This window comes from Phoxinus phoxinus (assembly GCF_949152265.1).
Source record: "Phoxinus phoxinus genome assembly, chromosome: 3".
Taxonomy (NCBI): Eukaryota; Metazoa; Chordata; class Actinopteri; order Cypriniformes; family Leuciscidae; genus Phoxinus; species Phoxinus phoxinus.
In genome coordinates, this window is record NC_136878.1 from 12,682,395 (window position 1) to 12,702,265 (window position 19,871).

General features: G+C 36.4%; 1 protein-coding gene across 2 annotated transcripts in view; it reads right to left on the reverse strand.

The window, feature by feature from the left end:
* tenm1 (teneurin transmembrane protein 1) overlaps positions 1-19,871 on the reverse strand; it is a 160,116-nt gene that overhangs the window by 75,301 nt on the left and 64,944 nt on the right. For both annotated transcript variants that reach the window (XM_079607920.1, XM_079607919.1), the window contains exons 4-5: positions 14,093-14,330; positions 9,370-9,608 (exon numbers count right to left, since the gene is read on the reverse strand). In XM_079607920.1, coding sequence (XP_079464046.1) covers positions 9,370-9,608; positions 14,093-14,330 — 477 coding nt within the window. The remainder of the gene's footprint in view (positions 1-9,369; positions 9,609-14,092; positions 14,331-19,871) is intronic.

Sequence of the window (19,871 nt, forward strand, 5' to 3'; positions counted from 1 at the left end):
TTCTGAGGGAGGGTCTTACAGCCAATGACAGGAGAGGAGAGTTTGTGTGAATTGATCATCGTTTGTTGAGATGATGTAAAAATGCTTCGCATGAATGTTCGCGGGGTCATATTTCCAGAGGACACCACCGTCGTCTGACCTCGCCACTTTGCCCAACTGCGATAACTCCATGACTTTAAAATGAAGACAGAAGACAAATGTTTTAAGGAGAGATTAGGCCTTTCTCTTCAAGAGGAGTAGATAAACCCTCCCTTTTAGTGAGGAGAGAACAAAGACACCTCTTCCTTACAGAAAAAAACCCCATCCTATCTTAGAGGACGGAGATGATTGGCAGCATAAATCTGTCATTTTCTTCTTGTTTATGGAAAACTTGCATGGAGGTGACTGAATGCAAAAAAAAAAAAAAAGAGAAAACAACAAAAAATGAACAGATTTTCATGGAAATGCTGTCAATCAAATTTTCACTGCTGTCAGACAATCAGATGTTAGCACTCTTCTTTGTCCTATATGTAAGAAAACTTCACTAATCATTGAAACATAAACATGCACAAATAAGTATATTTAAAAAAGAAAGAAAATTTCTTTTAAAACGAATCATAGTTATTATAAGGAAATGTCTTGACTGAAACTAACAGTATCATGTTGTCATGACTGCTATCTGCCATCATTGTAACATTTACATTTTATCAATTTAAGGAATCGTGAGCAAATTGCTCCCTTTCTTGATGTGGTTTAAAATGATTCAATATTAACAGCTTCATGTTTTTATAGGTAATATACCTGGAGAGCAAAGTACTTGTAATATTAAACTATAGACAACATCACATGAAGACTCATAAAATACCTTAAAAAGTCACACAAAGATCTCAACACTTGAAACTCTGGAAATGTAACGCTCAATTAAATCCTCATTTTGAGTAGAGTGACTGAAACTCAAATCCGGAAATCACAAAACAACAAGTTACCAAACACGATCCGAACACAATCAATAATAACAATGTAAATAAAACTAGCAAACAAATGCAATTATATTAATTATGTATGCCCCAGTGCATGCTGGGAAGAGGGCAAATGGGCAAACCACAAAACCCTTTTCCTGTGTAAGCCCATTCTAGGATTTCAGTTTTAAGAGGGGCTGAGCTAGCCTGGTCCCATGGTATATATATATATGGAATACATAAGCCTATATGCTAAAAATATTTCACTTAAACAATTAAAAAAATAACAAAATGATGCGCTCCACAAACAAGTTCAGAAAGTGCACCCTGTTTGTTTTCTTCATCTTTTTTTCAAAATCACAATGTTTTGTTTTTATTGTGAGTGTACCCAAATACATATACAAATTGTTTAACCGTATACAAATTAAATAAAAGTAAACCTTTACAGTTTCGAATGATGTCTTATGACTCTGTTGTATGAAAGAATATTTTAAGTTGTTTCGGCTGTTAAGGAAAATGTTCAAGTAATCGCACAGGCACCTCACGCATACACACAGATACAACTTTTTGTTTATTATCTTAGCCGGAAACACAAATGTCTAAACCCAGGGTTGGTAAACCTAAGCACAGGAGAGATCCTAACAGTGTGATTCTCCAGCAGGATTGTTTGTGCACCCAGAGCACTGTACATCACCCTGGTTCAAAGGAGCCTGCTAAATGACAAGTGACTGCTGCTGATAAAAGCTGACTGCGAACTGACGAATGCAAATGAAGTACAATTAATCTGAGAACGCAGAGACACATTTATTTCTACACACAACGTGCAGGAGCTGGCAGATAAAAGGAGAAAAATATGTGAAATGGTGATGAGATGCTTGTCAAGAGGTGCATCAAAAGATGATGTCATTCTTTTATGCTAAAACACATTCTCAGCTTGATGTACAGAATCAATAAATTAGAATTACCTATAAATAATTTTTTTGCCATTTCGTTTAGTAATGCAGAATGTACACACTTACCCCCTTAAGTAAAACTCTTAAAAAAATAATAATCAGAAATGAAATCTCTAAATTAGACTCTTCTATTCAGGCATGCAGCCGAACTCCTCGCTAAAGCACTGGACTGGACTACTGTAATGCGCTTTTCAGCTACAATCAAACCTCTGCAAATGATCTAGAATGCGGCAGTGGTTTTTAACGAACCCAAGAGAGCGCATGTTATGTCTCTCTTTGTCTCACTCCACTAGCTGTCAGTTGCTGCCCGCACGCATCAAGTTCAAGGCACTGATGCTTGCGTACAGAACACTCGGCGGATCTGCACCCTTACCTCCACTCACTACTGTAAATCAATGTTCCCTCCAGAAACCTGCAGTCATGCTACCAGCATAACTCTCTCAAACCTTCACATTCATTGTCCCTCAATGGTGGAATGATCTTCTCTATCTGACTGCATCAGAAAAGGTGAATCCCTCTCTACCTTTGAAAAACAAGAAAAGAAAACTCACAACTGTTAATGGAAAAATCTCTCCGTTCTCTACCCTCTAACCTATATTTCTGTAATAGCTTGTACTTTGTACTATTCCGAGCAATTTTGGAACTTTTTATTGTGACACTTTTCAATTACTGTACCACTAGGATGGTTTAAGAAGGTTTAAGTAATTCCTCATTTGCGAATTGCTTTGGATAAAAACGTCTGCTAAATGAATAAATGCAAATCTCAATTGTTTCTCCTAGACAGCAATTAGATTAAATGGAAAGCAAAATGAGAGAGAGAGAGAGAGAGAGAGAGAGAGAGAGAGAGAGAGAGAGAGAGAGAGAGAGAGAGAGAGAGAGAGAGAGAGAGAGAGATCTTTCTTCTGAGAGAAAGTAAAAAAGTACCCTAGTAATCTCATACAGTACATTGCTCCTCTAGAGATCTCTACAACGTCTCGCTTGGGCTTCAGATTTATCTCAAAGTCTGCAATGAAAAGAATTTCTCATCTAATTCATCCAGACCGAATGTTCTGGGCTAGCAATTCAATATTTTTAGGTTTTGTCCATTATTTTATTAGCTGTATAAAGTATGTCAACAATCATCTCATTTATGTCTATTTTTTTAATAAAAGCGAGCAGCCTGTGTTAATAAATTTGTTCTTGGTCAAATTCCTTTCAAAATTCAGAGAGAAATTTGCACGTATAAACATCTACATGATAGATGAAAAGCATAATAAGGAAGCGGATAATTATTTTCATGTTACGTCTGATAACTTTATATGAAAGGCCAAGCGTAAAATTCTATAATCATTTAATTAAATAAATAAAAAACACTAAAAACAAAAATCAATCATGTTCCAAGTGAATTTAGGCATCACAACATTATAATCTGCAGTTTGAAAAATGTATATTTAAAGATTTGCTAAAGATTAAATTTAACAATGTTTTCAATTATTAGTGATTTTAAAGATGAACCTAAAGAAGTGAGCGTTAGATGGTCATCTAAATGTAAAAAATATGGGCATGCATCATTAAATATTAATTGTGCATGCTTTTTGAACAATTTAATATTATGCACATACTGTGTATAGTATGCATCCTAAGTAAATGGCAGAAAATATCTAGAAACATTCCAAAGCAGAAAAAGCACTGAAGCTGGGATAAAGCTTTATCTGATGAAACCCCTCTCATGGGGCAGACGAACATGTTAATAAAGTCATCCTGTCACTCTGAATAGCTTCATATCAGCCTGTTTAATTGTCTTAAGTACAGGCTTTATAAACGGCAGTTTATTTGCATAGATATGTGATAGGTATAGACCTTATGTAGCTCCACCGTTTTTCAGCACTGCACTCGTTGTGTTCTGTCTTCCGGTTTGTATTTTTCAATAGCATGAAGGTCAGATCTTGCGGATTTATGAATGAACCGCTCGTTTTAAATTCTTCCCGATCTACTCACTTTTATTATGACATCAGTTGAAACATTACAATGCTCTTAATAACTTTTCTTAACTCTAAAATAAGTAAGTCCACTTCACAGAGGCCATACAAACACACAGAGCTACCACAAAAACAGAAGTTCAAAGACAAAATTCTGCAATTGGTTTCTCTGGCGCATAAGGTCTAGATGTTCTCTGAACAACATGCCTTTCTATCCATCAGCCGAAACCCCCTATTGCTTAGCCTAAGGGTGTGTCTTTATCCTCTGGAAACAAACATGCAAACACACACAGATACACAAAATTCAACTGTTTGATTTCTTCCCTTTTAAGGGAAATGGCAGAAAGCCACTCTGCTGAGTGGGGTCTTCTGGGATCTAGTGGGGGCTTTTCATTGATCTAGTGTTTTGATCATAAAAAGACAAATTATGATCCATAAACGTGCATCCATTTTTAACTGCTGTTGAACCAATGAAGTCCTTTTCACAACTTCAAATTAGTAAAATTGCAAAAGAAATCATTAGTGAGTGTATGTGTGTGTAAAAACTATGACTGTCACTTAATCTAGTTATTTGTTTACATCTATATTTGCTGTGAAAATCCGCCAAAGGAAGATGTTTCAAAGACATTACATTATTGTGAAAGATGAAAGCAATGAATTGCATTGAATCTTTCAATCGAGGCTGACAACCCTAGTAAAAATGTGTACGTGTATATGCATATAGATCTCATAAATGGCTGCTGTATTATGCATGTGTTAGGTAGAAAGAAACATCACGAACAGCGTGTGTGTATAAAGTGAAAATGAATAATACAGCAGCGGATGCCAGATTCACCGGAGAGAAAACTACGCCCACGCTCATACCCATATGTCTACTGCTTCCTGCTCCATGGCCTTTTGCACGTTTAATTTTGAATGGGTCTCCGCCTTCTCCACCCAGTCTCAGCCTGCCACACCCTCACAATGCCTCACCTATTTCAGTACTGCCTTGTCCTACACCGCTCCATCTACTTCATTCCTGCATCACTCCATCATTCACCAATGGATTCAGATTCAGTAAATCCACATTCAATAAAAAGATTTTCTGGATTGAATAAGGTTGTCCAGTTCATCTCTAAAGCCAGTCATTTAGTCACATAAGCCTGGTGGTTTCCAAAGTTTTTGATGTCACGGACCCTGTATATTCTTCTAGCCAATCACAGCTCAACAGAGCCATTTACTAGAATCAGTAGAGAGAGCTCACTTTATTTTCTCCATTGTTTATTTGGTGGAGTAAGTTAAAGGAACCATGTTTTGAGAGATCAAATTTTCCTTGATCTTTTGAAATAAGAGTTCAATGTACTAGGATAAAATAATAAAGAAACTTTCAGAACACAAACATCTTCCGACCCAGTCCAAAAAATAATATATTGCAATTCAGCTCATCCTGAAATGCTTGAATGTGATGGCAGAAGCTCAAATTCATTAATATATAACTGCACAACGTTAGTCAAAAATGCCCATTGTACAGTACACCCTAAAAAATGCTGGGTTGTTTCAACCCATGTTTGGGTCAAATATGGACAAACCCATATTTAAAAAGTATTATTAGGCCAAAATATTAGCCCAAACAATCATTACAACAACAAGATCTGATAATTTCAGTCTGTCCTGTCATAATGTAGGCTTTGAAAAAAAACAAACAAAAAAAACAGGACAAATATTGTAAGTGTTAACACTAATGTAATGAGGTAAAAAAAAAAAAAAGTATAGGTAATTTAGTTTCCTTTAACATTATCTTTGATTTCTGATATCTTCTGGCAGGTTTTGAACCCATTGTAGCTCCATAAATCAAGATAATTAAAACCTGGCTGATGTGACTGGACATTATAGCTTTTGTGCTGACATTTTTAGTTTGGATAGATGGAGGTTCGTCTCACTGAAACCATCTTACTTAGTCCCCTGGATACCATCAGCTGCTATCTGGGTCATTGCACTCATACAAAAACACATCCCATTTAACACAAACCTACAAAACCTGCCTTTGACACACACCCAGAAAAAACTCACGTACGTAATAAAATGTTTGCCACTCTGCACTGTTATTATGGGGCAGCGTATCATAATGTTAAAAAAAAAAAAAGTATAATGTCTAATGTCTAAAACCCTCTCTCACTCTAACACACACACAGATTCACTCAGTGCCTTTGATACATTTTCATCAACAATTATTGATTGCCTCTCTCTCTCTGTCCCTGCAGGATCCTTGACTCAATTAGGACATAACAAACACACACACATACACACACACACACACACACATACACATTCACACCCCACTTAATGTCTTCATAGTGTGTGCAAGTCTGGTAGCTAACGTGTGCTTGTTAAAGTAAAAATTGTGGTGAGGCCAGACGATGCAGCCTCATTAAATTCATTCAATTAAATAAACACACAGACCAATTAAGACCCTTCTTTTAGGATAAACACTCTATTAAAACATCTGACCTTAATCTAAACTGTGAACCCAATACTGTCCATTATTCTTTACCTAATGATAATTATATGCTCATACCTGAACAACATTCAACAGAAAGCTCTTATGATTTACACAAATCTCACCCTGTGTGTGGTTTTTTTTTTTTTTTTTGGCTAATTTGATCATGATTTCAGTTACCAGTACATTAGTCTCAGCTCCAATGAACAATTTCTACTATTTTTAAAGTAATATTACAGATTAAATACAAGCACTAATATCGAAAAACAGATTTTAAAAATGTATATTTTATTTTTAAAAAGATATATTTTTTTAAAATTGAAAAATGATATGGTAATCTTTTTTACATTCTTTTTTCCCCATTTCCATTTTACAGATTTTACAATCAGAGAAGAAAATGATGTGTGCCAACTGATAATCCACAGTTTTCCTGAAGAATTACATTGGCCTGATTCTAATTTTAACCAAACCCTAACACTGCCCTAAAATACAATGAGATGTTTTAAGATAGAATATTTACGATATGCCTATTGGCCAATTAAATTACACTTCAGCACCGGCACACAACACAGTCACATTTCCAGTTACCATGTTTTATGGGTCCTTTTCTTCTCATCTGTGATGCTTTTACTCAACAGGACAAAAGTTTTTGTTCAGCGTGTGAAGATAATGCAGATTCATTCGTTCTTTATGTTCCTCTTTATCTTTTATTCCTTTTATCCCTTTGCTTCCCTTCATTTGCACAGAAAATGAACTGAGAACACATTTAGATTGTCGGATAAGAATGAACGTTAAGAGACAAAGCAGACGGATTGCATCTGTTTAGACAGGGTGCCACTAACGATGGGGTGAAAGACGACCATACGATCATTAACGGCACTTCTCCAGAGCATGCACATGTGCGCAGACACACACACACACACGCGCACACACGCGCATACGCACACACACACCGTTTCTCTGGCATAATTAAAGGAATAGTAATTATTCCTATACACCCAAATATTTCATGAGAAAAATCTGTGAGTAAAATATTACTCATTTGCTATTATTCGCATATAAATCGCATAATTCTGCTGCATCTGTTGCAAATTGTGTTCAGCATTCTTATAAATGTGTGTATATACAGTATATATATATATATATATATATATATATACACACACACACACACACACACACACACACACGCACACACACACACACATTACTACTGATTAAAGTTTTAGATTAAAGTAAAGATTACTTTTTTCCCCCAGCATGAAATCATTAAATTGATCAAAAACGACAGTAAATGGCTGTAATGCCTACTGAAAACTCAGCTTTGCCATCACAGGAATAAATTGCATTTTAAAATATATTAAAAATAGAAAACAGTTATTTTAAATTGTAATAATATTTGACAATATTATTGTTGGTTTTTTTACTGTATTTTTGATCAAATATATGCAGCCTTGGTGAACATAAGAGACTAATTCATAAGAGAAAAATTCTTACCAACCCCTTAATGTATTGGCACAAATTATTATTCAATTAACATTTACTTTATGAAAGCTTCACAGACCATATTACTACAACAGCCTGGTCCTGCAGACTTGCTTTATACAACAGTAGGAAGATTAGTCCCTTCGCATTAGGACATGCTACACAAAATCCTTGTCCAAGCTAATGCTCTCTTAGCGGGCCTTCCGGCATGTACTATCAAGCCTTTGCAACTGATCCAGAATGCAGTAGCGAGGGTGGTCTTCAGCGAGCCGAAGAAAGCACACGTCACACCTCTCTTCATCAGTTTGCACTGGCTGACAATAGCCGCTCGCATCAAACTCAAGGCACTGATGTTTGCCTACAAGACAACCACTGGCTCTGCACCAATATACCTAAACTCGCTACTTCAGACTTATGCGCAATTGAGTTCTGCAAGTGCCATCATCCCAAAGAGACACAACATCACTCTCACAGACCTTTACCTGGACTGATCCCAGCTGGTGGAATGACCTCTCAACCCGAGCAGCTGAGTCTTTACACATCTTTTTCGTCAGCACCTGACCAATTAATACTAGCACTTACCTTTTCTATTCTATACTATTCGATTTTTTTTTCTGATTTAAACAAATAAAATAAAACCTTGCTATGTGTACTGCTCTAGACTGTCTGAGACTTGTTACAGCACTTGTATACTGTTGCCTCATGTTGGTCTGATTGCTTCTATTGTTCTCCTCATTTGTAAGTCGCTTTGAATAAAAGCGTCTGCTAAATGATTAAATGTAAATGTAAATGAATGATCATAATAGTTTTAATTTCTGAAATTCTATTTGCTCCCGTAAGTAAGGTCTTGGTTCTTGCATAAAGAAACGAGCTGTACTGTGGAAAGCCGACAAACTGAATGTGTTCACAACAGATAAACACTGCACATAATTGTAGAAATGAACATCATGAATGTCAGATTCTCAAGAAATCATTATAACGTGTTTGGGAATTGCACAGGTCCTCATTTCATTAGAGAGAAACTCACTCCCAGACACATGATTAGTGTTTAAGAGGCTGCCGTGTGAACTTCTGACCAGAAACTTTATTAACTGCAGCCTTTCAAGCGTTAATGGATGAAACCTTTTACCCTAATGTTTTTCTCTAAAACACACATCATTTTTTTTAGTGAGATTTTCCAGTGAAATGCCTGTGAAAGGGTGAAAGCAGAGCAAATTAATTCAGTACACTGAGGTGCATAAGCACATCTCTCTCTCTCTCTCTCTCTCTCTCTCTCTCTCACACACACACACACACACACACACACACACACACGGTGACTTGGCTAAACAAAACTTTAACACCATTAACCTCTGAACGGCCTTGTGGGATATTTACTCTTTCATCTCTCGTTCTCCCTCATCCCTTGTTCATAAATATTCATCTCTCTAATAGAGTTTTTCACAGTGTGAGTTCTGCTAATTCCATATGACCCCAACCAGCATGACAGCAGCCATGGACCGAGAGAGAGAGAGAGAGAGACATACAGTACAGCAGAGGTGTAGAGATAAGACACTCACCGATGATGTACGTCAGCAGTAGAGCGAGAGTCAGCGTAATTGCGCTGGCGCTCAAAGCCGTACATTTCCAGTTGCAGCAGCGATAGGGTTTACTGAATGAGAAGAGAGGTCTGGAGAGGGTGGTTCTGGGTAGAGGCCTCGGAGGTGGCGAATACACCGTGCTGGATGTCAGAGGGTAATTCTGATTGGCTGCGTTGAAAATGGCAGACGAACCCGAACCGTGCTTGAACAAGAAGTGCCTGTTAAGGAAAGAAATCACTGTGTTATGTTCGAATTGATTCGTCAATCAATTTCATCATGAAAATACATCCAAAAATAAAGTACACCTGAAAGACAGAGTCAAAGGGAGACAGAGAGAGCAACAGAGAGATGGTGTGAGAAAAAGAGAGAGGTGCAATCGGAGTGTGTGATTACTCTCACTTGCTTTGGTTACTAATTGGAGTAATTTGCTCTCACGTGCATTTAATTACAGATATTTAGCACCAGAGATTAATGAGCCTTAATTAATAGATAACATCCCTTAGATTAATTATGATATTAATTACACAGAGGAGTCCATTCTTACAGTAATTAAAAGGTGCCTACTTAAAAACAATTTACTCAGAGATACACAGTCCTTGTGTTGCCTTGCACTATGTTACAATGGTGGGCAGCTACCAAATAAACAAAAAATGTATAATATCAGATTTTTTAAAAATCATTCACTTTTTTAGTACTGAGATTAAAGGTTTAAATTTATATGAATGTATAAGAGCAATATTTGTATATTTTAGGTGTACACTGAAATTTCTTTCCACCATTTTAATAATATTTTAGCTTTTTTTTAAATTCACTAACACCCACACCTTTGTAAAAAAACAAGGTGAGCAAAAAACAGCTTTTTAGAAAATGTAAGAAGTAATCTAGGCAGTCTTTTTCACTTAATATGTAGTAAAAAAAATGCATAACAATTATTTTAATTAGATTTTAGCATAAAGTAGTTTTAGATTAAGTATATCCAGTGTCAAGTCAACCCGACTTCTTAAAGCCCTATGTAGTTATTCTTTCATTTTAAATCAAAGTTCCCTTGTTTTATCATGACATGCGGCTAGTTGCGCAACACACAGGAGCAGACACACGGACGTTTAACCGTGTCATCACGATGACAGTCAGATTGACAGATAGCCATGGGGAAATTGGTAACAGCTTTTCGGTTAAAAGCCCAAAGGCAACAGAAGAAAGATCTTCAAATTCCCAAGATACACATGGATTCTCAACAGCAATTGATCCCTTTGCAACATCAGCTAGTGATGGAACAGGGTAAACGTGTGCAACTCTTCCAAAGGCACAAAGGGTCAATCAATAAAAAGGACCAAAATCATTGAAAGGTAGATCAGTCTAAACACATTTACAAGTTAATATGCTGATGAGGCGAAAGCGCATGATGACATCAATATGGATTGAAGATGATAGGGAAAAACTGAACACACACACACACACAAACACACACACACACACACACACACACACACACACACACACACACACACACACACACACACACACACACACACACACACACACACACACACACACACACACACACACGCACACACATGTCTCTGTTTATTTTATAGTAGGGACTTCCCATCTGTTGTTTAAATTAAGCTAATTACACCCAAAACAAAACCTTACCCCCTACACACAGCTTTTGATTTAATTTTTGATTTTTATTGAAGTACTGTTAATGTTAGTCCATTTATGATGTTGCTTTCATTGTTGTGACTTCCCAAAGGTCCCCACAAAATAGGTCGTTTCAGGTTTCACTATATTTCCGGGGACATTTGGGCCCAACAAATTTACCGAAACTGCCCCTGCTTACACAAGGAGACTTGCAAAAGCACATTCAAAATATAACAATTAAGGTTGACACATATAAACAGTTTGAATCAAATTGATTGCATGATATGCAGATTGCATTAATCACAATTAGTTTGATATAGTATAATACAAAATAGAATAGACATTGCAAAAAGCAACATTAGATGTCAATATCCCCACATCAAATTACGGTATTTTGAAAAATCCAGTTTGTCCACTATATTTTGTAGCAAATCTTTTATATAAGCAATTGTACTAAATGAATACATTTAATTGACAGCCCTAATTAAAATGCTTTGCTACCATAGTGACTTGATGACAAAAGCAGCAGGACGCAATGTCAAAATGTCAAGAAAAACTCAGCACATATACTGTTTCATGGTCAAATATACAAGCCAAGTACTTAAGGTGAGTTGAGTCAATGAGAAAGCACCCTGCAGATACACACAAGCATTAGTTTATAGTGTCTTACAGGGATGCCGAACAAAGCCCTGAAAGGAGCGTTTAAATGAGCATGCAATGGTAAAATGAGGCTTGAGACTGAGAGAAAAATTACAGTTTACCTCAGCCATTAAAAAAGAGAAAGTTAATTTCACACTTAGACACGCAGAACTAATCCTGTCTTTATTTACTGTAGAATAAATAAATAACAATTAACACTTAGAAAAACAAAGAGAAAGATTGAGACGAAGGAAAAAGACAAAAAGAGAGAAAGAAAAGAGCAGGTGTGAACACATGAGATCACAGTTTTACAAATCAGATTTCTACAGTCTCAAAATAAATATTCTATTCCACTGACTGAACCCCCCATCTCAGAGCCTTCAATTCACATAGTCAAGGTGGGTATTGTTTTTAAACCAAACACTTTTGAAAAACTGTGAAATATGGCATGCATACAGAAAACAATCTCATTGAAATAACACAGATTTTTTTATATAGAACACCTGAGTCAGGTGGCCAAATGCAAGAAAAGACATAAAAACTAAATTTTACGCCAGCAAGTGATCACCGTTCATTTCTATGTTATGGAAGAGAGCAGCTTCAACTTGACTGATCAAATCGAGATATTTGAATAAATATGTTATATTATATATTAAAATGTTGAATTATTCAATATTTCATTATTATATGAAACCTATTGAGATAGTAAATAAAAATGTATTTCAATATATTTTTATAGGGAAAATATAAAATACGTCTGCACAACAAAAACCTAGTTGATGTATATATATTGTAATTGGGCAACTATGTTTAGGCAAGTTATATTAAAAATCCACTTGGTAAAAATATGATGGGAGACGTTTGCATGGGAATGATGCTTCTTTGTATTAAAATCTCATATGATATCATTTACTGTATTTCATGCTACAGTACATATACAGTGCATGGCGACTGAATCAGCGAGTGTTCAGAATAATATGCTGATGGGAGAGATTCTCCTCTGTGCATTAATGTTGGTCTATTGATCCAGATTTAATTGAGAAAGTTCATTTGGGAGAGAGCAACATGTCAGCAGGTATAGACATCACCATGACAATGACACGTTCTCGATACAACGCCAATGTCATCGGCCGTTCGGCTCGGTTTGGCCAGAATCTCTCATGCAACCCTTTAACCTGAGGACTTTTCTTGCAGCAGTTGGCAAGATTTTTCAAACCACTCAAGAAAATTGGTAAATCTGCTTTTCTTTAACCCCCAAATCTAAAAGAAAACATCTGAATGGGTGGCATTCACTCCGTGCCATGTTACAAGCCAAAGTGTATGGCCATTTAAACTCCATAAGCAAGCGAGGTTACATTTCTACACTTTTACCGTTGGCTGCTTTCAGATATTTCAATCTCCTTTAAACAAAATAAAGTGATATTTAAAAAAACAGGACTGATGCTGCTGGAAAAATATGTAAATGGATAAATTACCCAGCATTCCTCTAACAGCCGCTAGCATAAACATCCCATTGCCGTCTGCTGTTTGTGGTGGGTTTAGAAAAGGTGCTGCAGAGCTTAGCATAGTTCAAAATACTTCTTGAAATCTGTTATTAGCTATTGTTTGGAGATAGCTGGGTTTGTATAATGGTGTCTTTATTTAATCGCAACATGACAAAGAACCCTACACGCTTGACCAATATGGCAAATCTTCATAAAACAATTAACATCTCTGCTGGTACAAAACAGCGATCAGCATCAGAGTGGATGTGTGACTAAGATACGGTTGTTTGTTCAACTTCTCAGTCAAAATAAGTTTGACCGCTACTGCCAAATTCACCTTGCTGGAAATCTAGAAAAGCCGGCATACATGCGCTCATATGTATTCACGCGCACGCAGCTTTCATTTTCATCAATATCTTTGGGGTTTGTGTGCGTGTAAGACAATCAGTCCAGGAAGACAGCTTCATTTCCTCCCTCAAAGCAGACATGTCTATCCTTCATCATTTATTTAGTCTCCCATTTCTCTCTTTCAGAAGAGTAGGTCAACCCTCAATCTTCATCTTTATCATCATCATCATCATCATCATCATATCTCTCCATCTGTCGTTCACAGACAAACAATCATGCATATTCTCTTTAGCTTGAAGACAAGATGATTTAGCCTTTTCCATCTATATTCTACTACCTAGCTTTTACATTAAAAATTAAATTAAAGTTTTAACTTGGTTTTTGTAATTGAACACATTTTGATTACAAGAACTAAAGAAAATGGCTCTATAAAACCCTAAACGTCTTAATGAGAATGTAAGAAAGCCGAAAGTTTAGGCGTAGGGTTAATGGACAGAAAACATCATTACCTCAGTATCAAACAATAGAATTCAATGGAAAGTCCCCAGGCACAATAGAGAAACAAATGTTTGTGTGTGTTCATATTTCACCTGGTCTCTAGTGGTATGTTGCTGTTCAGTGCCCAGGTATTGTGTGTCTGCCCGTTGTCATCCTGTCCAGCTTTATTCCCAGATTCCAGCGGTTGGCATCGGGCGGGCAGCGTGCTCCTCTGCACCAACTCTGGAAGGGGAGCCGGTGCTGGACGGGCACAGGTGCACGCGTGGGGCGGCGGAGGAGGAGGGGGCAGGGGTCGAAAGGTGAACTGAGCCACAGGGCTGGAAGGGAGATCTTGAAAGTGAAAGATAAGAAAGAGAGAGAGAGAGAGAGAGAGAGAGAGAGAGAGAGAGAGAGAGAGAGAGAGAGAGAGAGAGAGAGAGAGAGAGAGAGAGAGAGAGAGAGAGAGAGAGAGAGAGAGAGAGAGAGAGAGAGAGAGAGAGAGAGAGAGAGAGAGAGAGAGAGAGAGAGAGAGAGCAAAAAAAGAGAAAAGTAATTATAATATTTAATGATAGTCTTCCAAAGTGTCCATTTCCGGAGAGAGAAATGAATCCTTTAAAAAATCCCCCCACCCCCGTTTTTTGTATAGCCTTTTGTATTTTAACGTCCTAAAGCTTGTAATCATTTGTATAGCCTTGTGTATGATATATAAAAGCATAATGCGTTAAAATACATAATCAGCATCCAATTTCCTTATACAGTATGTGTTATCATGTGTATTATACTGCTTTACTGACGCATCATGACATAATCTGTTAAAATTATATTAAATTCATTGTTCAATTTATTCCATAAAATTGTCACACCCAGGAAGTTATATTCGGAACCTTTCTAAAACAAAACAGGAAAAATAAATAAATAATAATTTTATTTTGTACATTTATACACAAATATTAGCGCAATAGAGCACATTAGCTGAGCTCAACCACTGAATCCTGTAACTAAACATGATTAAAATTACAAGCAAATACTTTTCTTTTATTCAAGGGAAATATAAGCTCATCAATAACTAAAAAACAAAATGTAGTTCCCATCTAGAATTCATATGATTCTCTACTGAACCATAACTTAATTTAGCCTAAATCTGCAACTTTGTTACTTGAAACCCTATTACTCATCTTGGCCTGTTTTATTTTATTTTATTACAAACTTATATAAGTTTTATTATATTTATTTAAGGTTTATTTCTAGAAATAAAAAAACTAAATCACATAAATCAAGCTTTGGAAACAAAACTGCAAAAATTATTATTGTAAAACAAACAAAAAGCACATAAGCTTTTTTTAAGCTCCGCATAATTTATAGCAACTCAAAAATGTGCGATTGAATGTTTAACTTGTTACAGGCAACTGTGGCAAGAGGTATTTGTTGAAAGTGGCAATACTACATTATACTACAATTAAGACGTATGAAATATATAACTAATTATATAACTTACCTTTATAAAAAAATATCTTTACAATGCATTATACACAAAGGCTTCAAGCTAAGTGTCACTAAACCTCTTTTCTCATTCAGGCTTGTTCAGTGGTCTCTTTATCTTTGTGAAAATACACATTCTACTTTAAGATACTTTTTTTAAGAAGCTTCTACCTGAATTACAGCTCGCTGAAAGGTCTGTAAAAGCATCACAATAAGCCTCCACATCCACAAGTGTCTGCATCAGTCTTCTCTGAGACAGAGCAAGATCACAGAAACTCTATGTGATGTTGCAGCACCTGCACACATGCTGTGTTTTTTCCATCAGTTTCTCTTTTCTCTCATTTAAAATGAAGCTTAGGGTCTTACACCTACTGCTAAACTCACCCTGCTGGAAAAAAGGATGATACACAAACGCACACACAAAAGCCTGATCCTTCCCTACTAATTCTATTAGGCTCTGATCGGGGTTATCTATCTGTTTTAGGTAGCTCGAGATTCTCTTTATTATTTTTGTCCTTCTATTTCTGTCCCTTCACTTCATGCCTTTCACCTAATCTCTTCTGAGAGCTAAAATGACTTCCTAATCTGAGAAGAACACTTTCTATTTGGAGATTTGACAAAGACGCACACACAAAAAGCACACACATGTGCGCACACAAAGCTCTAAATTTCAATCTCAATGAATGGACCCAGACACAAAGAGAGCAGCCGAACAAATTCAATTAGGAAACCTCACTCTTAAAGCTCTGGGATTGCATTACATAAGAGCTATTTTACTCTCTCCATCACCTCAGAAACTCTTTAAAATCTATTTTGCACTTTTTTAGTGCAAAGCCACAATGGTAATAAAAGCCACAAGGAGCACAGTGGTTGAAAATTAGGACAAACACGCACACACACACACACACACACACACACACACGCACGCACACACACACAAAGTTTGCACTGGATTTAGGTTCACCCTGCAAACACCTCTCTCCTCTTGAAATCACTTCCCCATTATCTAATGCACTTAGAAATACATTGTATTTCACTTGGCTGTGGACTTGAGAGTGAACAGCATTGATTTAGATTGGATTTGCTGATTGAATTAGACTGTCTCTGATCTATGAGAATGTATGATGTTTTAGACAGTGTAAATGCACAATGGTTTGAATGGGAATAAACCTCTGAATATAATGTAATCAAACCACCATCCTTCATCGATCCAGCGGCGAATAAAACAGAGACATTTACCTCTGATACACCAGCATCCATCTATCTATCTACCTACCTGCCTACTTACCAACCAATGGTCAATATAATTCAATTATATTTCTTTACATAAACTAATTACAAAAAAGTAATTTTCATAGTTTTATATGTGACAAGTGAATTTAAAAATCATAATATTATAGAGTATGGAGTATGGAAGTTGAATAAATCATTAACTATTAATTTAGAAAAAAGTATACAGTTTAAATTAGACAAATTTATAAATATGTCCTCTTCATAATAGATATGAAATATTCCTAAAAAAAAAATGCTGCTCCTGTTAGAGAGTAGAGCTTTGAGAGATATAGCCAATGGAATGATAAATTGGTTACTATACAAGACCGCATAGTACAAGAGTTTGTCTGTGTGGTCTGTCTGAAGCAGATTTTGATAAGACCTACAGTACTTTGTATGAATATTAATGCACATACTGTGAACATTTGTAGTCCTGAGATTAAAACAGGAATAATATTTTACAAGTAGAATAAAATGGCTATGGCTAATTATTTATTGATTATGCATTTCACATTATCGTTGATAAAGATTAAGTAAACTCCCTCCCTCCCAAATAATTAACTTAAACTGTTAATTTTTCAGCATGAATGCATACAGCTGGCTCTGTTATTGTTGCATCCACACAGTTGCTGTATGTTAGTTAATCCGACATGCACTCCTGAATGGAAAGAGATCTTAAAGCATATCCAATTTCTTTGGAAAGTATTTTTTAAAGGGTTAAATGTTTGGCGTGATTTATAACTAACTGATATCAATACATTTTTTATAAATGTATAAATAAGCAAAAAGGTAACAATATATAATGCATTCCTAATTTCAATACAAAAATTACACACATCTTATACATATATAATTAACTTTACAAGAATGAGAAATACTGAGACAAAATCAGTCGAGGTGCAGTGCTGATGTGAATGTGTGTGTGTGTGTGTCTCAGTGTTTTAGCTATTTCTTCAAACCAGTCTTTTGAGAAGCAGTGTCACGTACACAGCAACAGTAAAACTGCTGCGCGCGCACACACACACACACACACACACACACACACACACACACACACACACACACACACACACACACACACACACACACAAAGAGAATACACAACATTCACATCCAACAAACACACATAAGCACTAACACATGAGATCAAACACACACGCACGCTCATGAACGCGCACAGCAAAGGACCATTAACCTGGCTGGTCTCCATGGCAACAGAGCTTGGCCCTCATAATCCAGTGCAGAAACCTTTGACTGAAAGAGGCAAGCATGGAAACACACACACAAAATGTGTGTATGACACTGATTGCACTGAAGACGGCAGAATATATAGCTATCTAATTCATCCTCGCTCTATAAGCGCTCTGTACCTTTCTCTTGAACTACTGTATCTAATCCTTTCCTTCTTGCTCTTATTATGCATTGCTCTCTCGGTACAGATACAAAAACCAAGAGAGGATCAACTTATCAAAAAATAATGCGTGATAATGTGTGTGCACGCGCGAGAGATGGTGGAAACCTTATAGCCATAAACCCGTTATTAAATATCCCTCTTACTACAAAATTACTTTAAGAAAATCAATCTGTTTCACTTATGGAAATTTACAGTTCCATCTCACCCACAGCCGTCTCCTCGGATACATGACACCCCCACCACCACCACCTTCACATCCTCAAATCTTCATCTGTCAGAGAAGACACCTTATTATGACACATGGTCAATAGATCCAAGGCAAATTCTGACAAACATCCCTCGTTTCACTTTACACGCCACAAGACGGATTGTGCGCTTGAAATTATACCCCCATTTAAAACTCGAATCGATGGCCTATTCCCAAGACTCAGCCGAATATTTTTAAGTAATATGTTACAAGACTTTCACATACAAATTCAGAATATTTTAACTCCGCCACAATCGCCTTCTGAAAGCAGAGCTTTAATTTTGTTTGTGTACTATAAAAATACAATGCAAATATCTCATCCTTGAAATGCAGTATGCATACAATGACTTTCGGTGGGGTTAATCTTTTTTTATATATATATAACTTTCCAATATTGAGGTTTGTCTCACACAGTTCATTCAAATTGCATGTTGGGGAACTAGCACAGTAAGCCAAAGGGCAACTATTTTAGTGATATACTCATATCACATACTCATAAAATCTGTAGTGAAGCGATACATATTTACAGCACTTGTCAATGTACTATCCAAGACTAATCATAATGGAAATGTTCGAGCAGCCGATCGCTACTATTCTCAGCCGATTTGGTGTCAGGTAAAAATACTGACTCTAATACTAAATTGTAATTGTTCTGGTTACTGAAGCTTTTGAAAACATCATGTTTTTCAAGCCTTAAAAAGAACCGTTAACCCCAAATTGAAAATTCTGTCATCGTTTACTCAACCTCATGTCATCAAATAGAGAAGTGAAACCAGTACAGTTCTTTAAAATTTCTCTTTTTGTGTTTAACAGACCAAATAAATATGGATTTGGATTGGAATGACATGAGGGTATAAGTGTTGATAAATTTCATTTTTGGGTGATTTATCCCTTTAATTAACTTGAACTGTTATTGTTCATTACTAGTGTTTGAAATTGCCAAAAAATAATTGTAAATATATAAAAAAAAGACAAAAAGATAAACGATTTAGCATTCTGAGCACAAAGTTTCATGACGTGTAACATTCAATTCACTCTTCCTCTCAGTAAGGCTCAACAGGGACACATTTCAAGGGCGCACCGCTGGCTTTAACTGAGCTTTCATCTTTGCTTACCCTTACCAGCTGGTCTTGTTCACACGTCATAAAACACACACACATACAAACACATGCCACACCCTCCAAATATAGCACTGTGGGAGATTTTTTTTTAAATGAAGTGCAAATTTACTCGCAATTACTTTTTTTTGTTTAATTATTTTCAGATTGATTGACACAGCCGATCTGCGTGTTCACACAAACATTTTCACACTTGTGGCTCCGGCATATTAACAACTTGAAGAAAACTGCTAAACAAAGAAACATCTGCTGTGAATCCCAGCACAGAGCCTCCGCGATGTGTTTCGGTGCCACATCTGCTGCTGCTGCTGCTGTGACTCATGCGCTGATGCCTCCGCGATAGTCTTTGACTCTACCTTCGC